The 10841-nt window shown below is 41.3% G+C and overlaps 1 protein-coding gene across 1 annotated transcript; it reads left to right on the forward strand.

The window, feature by feature from the left end:
• The first annotated feature begins 176 nt into the window (after positions 1 to 176).
• UQCRB (ubiquinol-cytochrome c reductase binding protein) lies at positions 177 to 5729 on the forward strand. Its single transcript, XM_066565146.1, has 4 exons — positions 177 to 247; positions 1494 to 1565; positions 3265 to 3431; positions 4612 to 5729. The coding sequence occupies exons 1-4, from the start codon at positions 229 to 231 to the stop codon at positions 4687 to 4689; spliced, it is 336 nt and encodes a 111-aa protein (XP_066421243.1). The 5' UTR covers positions 177 to 228; the 3' UTR covers positions 4690 to 5729.
• Positions 5730 to 10841: the final 5112 nt, after the last annotated feature.

The raw sequence follows: 10841 nt of genomic DNA on the forward strand, positions 1-10841 counted from the left end.
CTCACCTGGCGGCTGCGATACCTGAGCAGAGATAGCTTTCTGCTCCTTGGCGTCACCCATTGTTGCTTTGCTTTTCGTGCTTTACAAAACGAATTTTTATTTTTCTGTTGTTTCCTGTCACTTATTCCTGCCCCCCGGCCAGAGCGCAGGCGCCACCGCTGGGCCGGCATGGGCGGGCCCGCCCCCCCCCGCGCCGTACCCAGGAGGCCGCGCGGCGCCGAGGTCAAGATGGCGGCGAGGGCGCCTGGTGAGGCGACTGGGGCGCTGACGGGGCAGCGCGGGCGCTGAGGGGGCGGCGGGGCCGGGTCTGTCCCTGGCCCCCTCCCGCCTGCAGTGCTGGGCTCACCTCGGCCCGCGCTGGGCAGCGAGGCGGGCCGTAACGGGGAGAGGGGGAGCTGGTGTGCACAGTATGCCCTTGACAGGGACAGTGAGTGGCGGTTCCACAGTCGCCGGGCGAGTCTCCTCAGCGGCCTTCCCGCGGCAGCGGAGGGAGCCTGGCCCCCACAGCTGAGCTTTCTGGGCGCCGAGAGCGCTCGGGAGCACTGGAGGAAGCCTTGGGCTGCTCCTGAGGGGCCTCGGGCATTGCTGACCTGCGCGGGTACCCACTCGGCGCGCAGTCGGGCTAAGGTTATTCCTTGTCTGGCCCTGAAGGACGAAGGAGTAGCTAAGCAACCTGCTGAGGTAGTGCTCTAATGAGCTCTTTTGGGATGTTTGGGGATGAGCTGGTAAGACGGATGACTTAAAAGTCACGTAAAACTGCTCGCCCGCGCTGCGTTGCTCGTGTCGTGCCGTTCGTGGCCTTCTAGACCCCTTTTGAGGTATTTGCTTATGTGTAAAAGCACCTCTGCCGTCCCGAACCACATTTAAAGGAAGGTGAACGTGCTATATGTGGCATGGAGGTCTGGTTTTGTTTTGTTTTGGGGGTTTTTTTGTCCGATTAATTGTTTTTGTTTGGTTGGGGGTTTTTTGAGGTTTTAGTGTGGATTTCATGGTTGACTTTGGCAGCTCCTTGAAAAAGGAATAGCATTCAAATATTTGGAGAGGAGAGCAGAAGTATAATTTATAATTTAACAGTATAATAATAGCTAGGCTTGAAGTCATATAGCGACAGCCAAGGAACCTAGATAAATTATTGGAAAAGCCTGATGGTTTTGCTTTATGCAGACACTATGGGTTTGGCTCACGTAAATGTTACAGAGTCTAAGAGTTTTGTTGTTGTCTTTGATGAGGAAGCATTTTTCCAAGTCTTAAAGCAGCCTAATATTCCGATTTAGTGAAATGGGTTAAACTCTTGTATGTAATGAGTTCAGTGTCAGTTATGGGATACTGAGAAGTGGAGGCCAAGTCATGTATGGTCAAATTCAAACTTGATGCAATGTTACATTGCTGCATGTGTTGGAGGCCAGCAAATATTTGTGTACTGCATAGTACTGTGTAAATGTTGAATTTTACCTTGCTGTGCAACTGATGTTCATGTTCATTTGCATGTTCAGTTGCAGGAGGTGGTCGCCTGTTTGACAGGATTTGCAAGTGGTATTATAATGCAGCTGGATTCAACAAATATGGTAAGTGTTTCATTGAGTTTTAAAAATTGCAAATGTAACAGTTCTCAAACTAGTTATGGTTCATAGCTGGCATATGTACATGCAGGTTGGCATAAGTCCTTTTGATCAAAACTAGCTACTACTTCTGTGGTGAAAAAAGTTGGCAATAGCTTCAATTATTTCTGTTATTTCCATTATTTCTGTGTTTGCTCATGTTCCAGTGAATTAACTTTTAACAGCTAAGGCCAAGCTGGGGCAGTTGAAAAAACTTTCACAAAGCAGTCCTGAAAACTCAATTATTTACATTTCCCCACCGAGTCACTTTCACTGGCCAGTGTCTTCTAACCCACAGAATGCCCTTGAAGCTGGAGAGGCTCTCACTGATAGTAGTCAGCCTATCTGCACTACTTAGGCAGAGTATCCAAAGTGCAAAAAGGATTATAGTTGTTCTGCCCTTTGTGTCACCATAACTTCAGCTGGCATCACTCTGGCCTGCACAGTGGTGGAATAGGTATCAAAACAGGGCTTCCTTAAGGAGAAGAGGGTCCCATAATGGTATTGCCTTCAGTTTATTCAGAGTTTTTACCAAGTTTGTTTCAACCATTTAGATGGCAGAACAGTTCTTGTATGACAAGAATCTGAATATTCAGATGTTGCAATTTATTGCTCACCACAATACAAACAAATCTCTTAAAGGAAGTTAACACACCTGGGGAAGTTAGAAAAGAATTACAAGAAAACTGTAAACAAGTAGCTTAGCTCCTTCCTCCAGGGATGCAATGCTTAATTCCTCTTTTATAGTGCCTGTCTGCTGAAATTCTTATTTCTGCTGCTTCTCTGGAAATGCAAGTGAAAAATTAGAGAAGCACCAGATTTAATATAGTGATTAAACTAGCAGCAGTGCTCCCTGTGCCTTTGAAATAAATTACAAAACTGAATTTAAAAATATGTGACTCAAATTTTTCTTTTATTGAGACATTACTGCCAAATCAGTTGCATGAGTTGAATACCTTTAACAACAAGTCAGTAGGTATGTTGTAGTAATCACCTTGGAATGCCAAAGAAGTAATGTTTTGTCCTATTTTCTTAATACTGAACCTTACAGAAAGGTTGGTTGAGTTTCAAGAATCCTTTGTTGCACAGAAGGCGTGGGAGTGTGATTAGTTTTGAGAAGTCTGGGTGTTTCTCCCTGATTTAACTTCTGTTTTGGAGCTCACACACCAAGATAGAGCTTTGGGTTTCCATAGCTTCATATAGTCAGCAGAGGTCTGGTCATCATGAACAGGGCAGTTTAGAGAAATATTCTTCAGTACTGATGGAGTCTCATCTGTGGCTGACTGACTCTAATGGATTCGGAGCTCTCAAAAACCCTTTACCTGGACAGTCATCTTTAACAGAGATACAAAATTAGATGCACAGAAGTTCTCTCCTTAGATCCAGAGAAGTTTTTGTTCTGTCTGTGTATATTCTCATGAAACACATTGAATGAAATACCTATTTTCCTTATTCCTCTTTAAGAAAAGGAGTGAAAAAAGTAAATGGAGTCTGTGTTAGGATTGCATGTTCTCTCTGAGCAATTAGTGGCTCTCCTGGATTAGTTTGACTTTTCTTAATAATTTTGTGCTGGAAGTGTTTTGCTCATGGTACATGGGCAAGTGTCAATCCTAAATCTTACCGAAGAGCATTTATTCAGTGGTACTGTAACTTCTTCTTGGTGCAGGGTTAATGCTGGATGATACATTGCATGAAGACGATGATGTGAAAGAAGCACTGAAGAGACTTCCAGAGCACCTGTACAACGAGAGAGTATTCCGCATAAAGCGAGCTCTGGACTTAAGCTTGAAACATCAGATCCTTCCCAAAGACCAGTGGGTGAAGTATGAAGAGGTGTGTGCATGGAATGTTTCCAGGGTGCAGCTCTTAAATGGCACTGGTGGTTGGGATTTGCATTCTCTGGGGAGACACATGTTTACATGTTCTATGTAGTGAATGAATCAATATCTGATGGAATAGCTCTGGAAAACACTTTGGATTGCAGTTTAAAAATCTGGTTTTCTGTTGGAATTAATAAATTTTTCTCAGGATGACAGAAGGTTAAGCTGCAGCTCAGAATCACAGTGCATTGTTTGCGTTCAGACAAAATATTTCTTCTAAGCTGTCAGATAAAGAAATACAATGTAAATAGCTTTGGAATTCTTAAAGGAGGTCTCCTGCTTTTCTGATTAATTTCTTAATCTTGCAGAAAATCTTGAGCCAAAGCTTTTATTCATGAAGGTGCCAAAGAAGAATAATTTGAAGGGAAATCATGCATTAAAATAAGTGCCACCTTGTACTTTAAAAAAACAAACTGCACTTTCCTTATCAGATGTAACTAAATTTTATTTTTTGGTAATGAATTGGTTGACAGACTTTGCATCACTCTCCACCTCAGCTTTCTCCAGATTACCTGGCAGAGAGGAATTTTATCGTCAAACTTTTGACGATAGGAGAGTATAAAGGTATTAATGCATCTCTGAATAAGCAGAGGCTGTTTCTTTTAGTCTCATATCTCATATTTAGGTAACTGCTGCATTGAATAATTGGTCACATATTTCCCCAAGCAGCAGTTTGGTTTGTAGGTGTTAAATATGGTCAGGGTGTTCTATCAAATACAAGTTTGCAGTGCTGTTTAGAGGTTATGCTCAAAAAGAGATTATCTGGAGTATTATTGTTGACCTTTGAACTAATTAAAGTGGATCTAGTACATTTGAGTATCTGCCAAAAGGAACACTGTTTCTAAAGGCATAACTGGAAACATCACTTTGCCTGCTAACGTTGATGAGGCATTAGGAATTAGTGGTTGCTGCAGTAGAGAACTTGTCATCACAGACTTGGCAGACACAAGGTTTGCATTTTCAGGGTAAGAAAGGCTGGATTTTTTTGTTTGTTTGTTTGTTTTCCTTGATAGGTTGGTGTTTAGTCAAACCTGGGAAGGAATTAGAAAGAAATAGTCTGTAGGAATGACTTGAGATGTTTCTGGACCTTGCTGTAAGTTTAAATATATTTCTATATATCTCTTCTTTTTCAGGATCACCGTTATCTTGAACCATACCTAAAAGAAGTAATCCGTGAAAGACAAGAAAGGGAAGCATGGAACAAGAAGTAACTATTGAACTACTTCATGCAAATATCCAGATATTTCTGTTATTTTAAACATTTGGTTGTAGAAGTCCATAGGGAGGCAGTTGTGGGGCTGAGGAATACTGTTTCAGCTTGTTCATTGAGTCTGATCATCCAACTAAAATAAACATGTCAAACTATAAAAATCTTGGAAGAGTTCTTTTTAAATGTTAACAAGCTAATGTTCAGATCTTTCCTGTGAGCATATACATTACACATTAGCTTAGTGGTATGCAGTCTTCATTCCAGCTTTTGATTCTTGCTCTTTTCATCATACAGCTGTTTTTTGCAGTAGTAGAATTAGGTAAGAAATGTTCAAGGCTGTTGGTGCTAGTTGCTCTCTTAAGTTAAAGAAGATTTGATATTCATTCATCAATTGTTACTGTGGACAGCAATACAGAACCAGTATTGATGTTACAATGGTATTGTGAGACAGCAGAATGTAATATCCTGTGTACCCAAGCAGATACATATTGTAAAAATGGAAAATATAGATGATTCCTTCATCATAAAATAGGAAATGTTTCACTAACGTTTTATACCATATACATTGTTAAGCCTTAAAAACTATTTTCATGTAAACCATAATGACTGTCTCACTTCTGCTTTTTGAGACTTTTTATTCTTTTAAAGAGTAAAAGTGGTATTCTGATGTACTTTAAACAACATAGTACTTAACATAGTTAACTTCTCAAGGGTTTTTTTCATCACCTAAAGCATGCTCTAGTTTTTAGTGATTCGTATCCAGAAAATACTGGCTGAAAACCTGGAGTTTAGTCTTCTGTAGTTCAATGGTAGTGTGAATTTGAGGCAGATACTGGTATAAAGCATAAAATTCAGAGCCTGTTGTGTAACCTTCTGCATAAAATACAGAATCTTGCATGATGGCCTCAAGGTTTGCTTTTTTCCTTTTGTTATGCATGCTTGTCTGCCAAATACAACACTCAGTTTACAAAAAGAAAAAGGAGCAAACCACATCTGCAGTTTTGAATTGGTATAACCAAATAATAAAATATTGAATTAGAAGCTTTTAGCTTTGCTCATCACTCTGTTGCTAACATTTCCTTGCTTGCTTAAGTCCCTTACATCTGTAGGATTGATACAGTGATCCCTCAGAACTTGACAGCCTGATGTGGCAAAACAAAATTCTGCAAAAATACCTTCATTGCCAATATTCCTCTAAAGTCTGCATGGAAAATATATTAAGAATTTGAGGTTTCGTTTTTCTCCTGTAGTAAAATCTAATGATTGAACCATACATAATTTGATGTGCTTTTAGGAACTTTATGATTTTCTTCCAAGAGACAAATAGGGCATGAAGTTTCATACTTCTCCTTATAGAATTATTAGAGTATAGCTTTCTAATGAAATTAGAACTATTTCATTATCTCTTAGAATTATATTGGAAGACTTAATTATATAGTGAAAGTAGTACTTTAAAATCATAGCTGGTAAAATTTCTACTAAAGCTAGAATTCTGTGGAATGACTTTTATCTGCTTATTTGACCACTGGTTTTGATTTAAAAAAAGCCTCTCAATAATTACTTGCTTTATACAAAAGGGCTTTGTTGGCATAAGGTGCTTAAAAATAGGCTGACCTTTGAGGGAAGTGCAAAGCAGCCACACCACAGTTGGCCTAAACAATCTGAAATCACTGACTCCTTTACTCTCAAATGTAACATCTTAAAGAGTCAGAGGTCAGTAGTAGAAGTTAATAAAAGCATCTTTCCAAGTGTTTTTTTGGGCAGCTCAAGGGAAAGAGGAAAAAGGAACCTATCCTGTTAAGAGCTAAGCTGTTAAGAGCTTTCCTGTTCACTGAAGCTTCATTTAGATGAGTTTTCAGATGCTTCTGATTTGGATTGACAATTTTTAACTTCAAATTTCCATAGTGTCTCAATTAGTCTTCTGTCAAAGCATTTTGAAAAATTTACTATTGTCTAGTTGTATCTTGGAAGGCTATTAGTAAGGAAAATGTTATTTGCCATTTTTTGGCAGAGATGGGTGTGTATTTGAAACATTTAGGAGTATCTAAAAATGATGAGGAATAGGGAGGAAGGAGGTTGGTGTAAGAGTGGCATCTATTGCCTGGGAACCAGGAGCTATGGCAGCTTTGTGTTAGAGACCAAACTCTTCTTTAGGATATGTGGTGTGAGATCTGTGTGCTTCTGCTACTGGCTAATGAATGAGTAGCTTGGGAGACATTTCATAATTTGCCTTCTGGTGTTCTCCTCTATGCACACTGAGTTGACAAGCATTAATCTTAGCCAGAAGGAATAGGAGTTTTCTTGTATGTAAGATTTGAATCCTGCTGGTGACAAGTTGGAGGGTCAGCCTTATTCCCAATTTTGAATGCTTGCAGTTATGCTTAAAAATGTCTGGGATGGGAAGGAATGCATTTGCAAAAATGGAGTTTCAGAGCTGTAATTTCACTATATTGATTCTACCCCACCTGTCCATCTCTCTGTGGGATCCTGCCCTCTGAATCATCCCTGCCTGTGCAGCCATCAGCTTGCTATCTGCAAAGCTGCCTCATTTTAAAGAAAAGCTCAGTAACAGTAAAGGGGGTCAGATAGGGGGGAAAGGAAAGGAGGGGAAAGGAGGGAAAGGGGAAAGAAAAAAGGAAAAAGAAAAAGGAAAGGGAAAAAAAAGGAAAGGAAAAAGGAAGAGGAAAGGGGAAAGGAAAGGGAAAAGGAAAGAAGAGAGAAAAGAGTCTGATGCGGAAGGAAAGGACATAGTGCATTGGAGAACTGGGATTTCTTTATTCTGCTATCACAAGGTTCTTCTGTTTTACTAAGCAAGATACTTGGTTCACAGAAGCTCCATGAGAATTTTGCTAAGTGCTTAATATATCTGTGCTTGGAGCTACATCTGCAGAAGTGCAGAGTAATCACATCTATGTCTGGGTTCAGTTCATCAGTTCTGAAAATATTAGGTGTGAGTGTTGGTATTTATCCATACACACAATGGTTACTACAGGTGGTGGTAGCAGGAGCAAATTTCACAGGGATTCTCACTATCCTCATTCCTCTGGTGGTAAGTGCAAAAATACTTGCATAGAAGATGATGTATTTGTGGCCTGTACCTGGTACTTTCAGAAAGGAAGGATGAGTCGTGCACTGAAGAGGATTGTAAACAATTTCTGAATGAGAAGAGTGCCTGAAATGTGAACCTGCAATTTATTTTGCATCTCCTTATTCCTGATTTCAAAACCTTCACCTTTGTTAATGTAGTTTTTTGGATATAAATTTTGTAGGGATTCCATAAATTACTGAGGTGTTTTTGCAGTTCACCACATCCAAATTATGTGTGTAAAATTTAAGAGTCTGAGCTGACATTGATGATAGTTTTAGCTTAAATTATTCTTCATCACTTTTGAGCAAACCTGTGCTTCACTTGAAGTTCTCTCTATTAAATACATAATGAAATACAAAAATACATTTTGATTGCTGAAGATCATGTTTGCTATGTCAGACTGATTTCCTTAAATTTTGAATTGGTCAACCCCAAAACAATGGATTTTTTTCAGCACTGTAACAAGAAACATATGCTTGTTTTACATCCAACTTCCATCTGAAAGAGAGCTACAGCAGATACAAATCCCATAAGAATTTTGATGAAACATTGTGCTTGTCATTTTAGTGGAAGAGTTTTAGCATTAGTATGGTAAACACATTCTGACTTGAGGCATTTTCTCTCTTGATAGCAAAGGTCAAAGATGACCATCAGGATTTCTCCAGTGTTAGCACTCGGGTTTCATTGACTGAATCTGTGGCCAGGGCAAGGGCTGTTCCTGGGCAGCAGAACAGGCAGAGGCAACCCCTCCAGGGTGACACCCCAGAGTAACTTCACTTCTCATAGCCTCTCTTAGCTGATCTAGGGCCCAAGGGGCTAACATCTTGAAAAATTGTAGGCCATGAACTTCATTATAAACAGTTTGTGTTAGCATCTAAATACCATGGGGCCTGATCCCAAAACTGTTTCCTCAAACTGCTCTGCAGGCCATGTGGAGCTGTAAGCTTGCTTCAGTGTCAAGAAGTCCCTGACTCAGCCAGAGCCTCTGCTGGTGTTACTGGGATGAAGTGACAGGCAAGTGTGCTGTCCCAAGGTACAGAAAGCATCTGCACCTCTGCCTTCCTGGCAAGGTACGTGTTAAGACATGTCTGTAGAAAGAGCCCTCAATGCCTTCTGCTCACTGGTGATTTAATGCTGAGTTATGCTGGCAGCCTGTCAGCTCAATTTTTCTTCACAAAAGGTGTGGATTCACAGTTCCCTTCTTGGTGAATGCTTACATATTTTACATAATATTTACATATTTTCTGGAGCACAAGTGGGACTATTAATCCTTTTGGCTATCTCTCTTCCACTATGAAAGGTCTGATAAGCTATACCTGGAGACACGAGGACTCAAATTGGTTGCTTAGGGCTTTTCTCTAGGCTGGTTAATGATGTGCTTCAAAATAAGGTCAGTGCCTGACTCCACCTGCCTAGAGGCACTTGCCTGTCTGGGCAATTACTGCCCACCAGCTTCTGCCCTGCTCTCTCCTGTAGTACCTGAGCCCTGGCACTGGATCAGGGAGATAGTCCAAGGGCTTGAGTGAGGAATGCAGGGTGGGATAGGGGTTGAGGTAGACCCAGGATTAGGGAATCATGTGCAGGGATCTGAAGGAAGTATAAGGGATATAAGTTGACCTCAATCCCCTTTGCCTGCTTTAGATGTGCATGCTGAGGATGAGGTGGAGTTGATGCATTTATGTGCAAACACGTGGTTTAATAAATTTTGGGAAATGGGACCACTGAGTATGAGCATGTGGAGAGAAGTATGAGGTAGTTTGACAAAGGCAAAGGTGCTTTTCAGGCCACTGCAGAGAGTGACACCTGTGTGTTCTAAGTTTGGGAATGCCAAGTTCATGGCACTCATTGAGGCTTAAGTTTTCCCTAAAGAATATTCAAAGATCATCCACTGAACCTTACTGTGAGTGGAACCCAAGTTGTCCTTGCCCTGCCTCCAGGATGCCCAGACAGGACCTCAGTGTCCATCTCTCGTGGCACAACCTCATCTGTTTCTTTCATGAAAACCAGAATATCTTCAAGAAGATGCCCCCACAGTTACAGGGTAGGTCTGAGTTTTGGATGCTCACATCTCTGCTGAAAAGAGGAACACTGGATCTTTCTCTTCCAAAGCCTAAGCAAGTGCTGGAATTGTTGCTGCTTTATGAGAGTGTGCTGCTTTGGTTCCTGTGCTGGGAAAGGACCTGGAGCCTGAAATCTGATCAGAAGGAGATAACTCAGCACAGCTGGGCTGTGCTCTCCTCAGCCCTTCCTAAAGTGGTTCCCCACTGGCCTGCATGGATCTGGTTCTTTGTGTCTAAATCTTCTGGATTGCAAAGGGTGGCTGCATAATGAGACATGGTTTTAAGCACTGCTGCGCTCAGTATTCCAACACCTAAGCCCTTTTATGAAGCCTCATACTCCCACTGTGGCCTAGCAGATTGAAATGATCGTTTATAAGCAGCAAAGTTCAGAGTCCAAAGCTCAGATCTCTTCAAGGCACTTCAGAGGGTTTTCTGTCTGCAAGTTGTGTTCCCCAGTGGAGTATTAGTTTAAAAAGATACTATTATGAAATAGTCATAAAAGCAGCTTGAGCTGTTTGGTTTGCTTCAATTCTCCATGTTTCTTCAAGTTCTTCATGTTTCTCAGTGCAGTCTCTAATCCTGAAGAAGGTGGGTGAAAACTCCATCAATGTGCAAGAGAGCCCTCAGCAATGCTCAGCACTCAGCCAGCCTGCTGGAGCTCCCCACACTGTCGTGGCAAGGTAGGGGTGGCTCTGCTAAAAAGCAAGATGCATCCTGCTGCCAGGTGAGGCTTGGCTCTGCCCTGCTCTGAACACTGCAAAAGCCAAGGTACCAGAGGAGGGGTGAGATCATCATTTCAGAGCTCTATGGAGGCAGTCATCCCTGCCTAGGAGCACCTGGGCACCTAGGACAGGGCAAAGTCAGGACATGGGGCTGCACTGACAGCAACTAGACATGCCTTATTTATATATTTTATATAGCAAAAACACACAAAAAAATTCTAGAGAAAAGTAAAAGTAACAGACCATATTTCCTTTCAGAAGTACAGCTTTGATTTTTATCTGG

Source organism: Molothrus aeneus, chromosome 1 (genome assembly GCF_037042795.1).
Source record: "Molothrus aeneus isolate 106 chromosome 1, BPBGC_Maene_1.0, whole genome shotgun sequence".
In the NCBI taxonomy this organism is placed as follows: Eukaryota; Metazoa; Chordata; class Aves; order Passeriformes; family Icteridae; genus Molothrus; species Molothrus aeneus.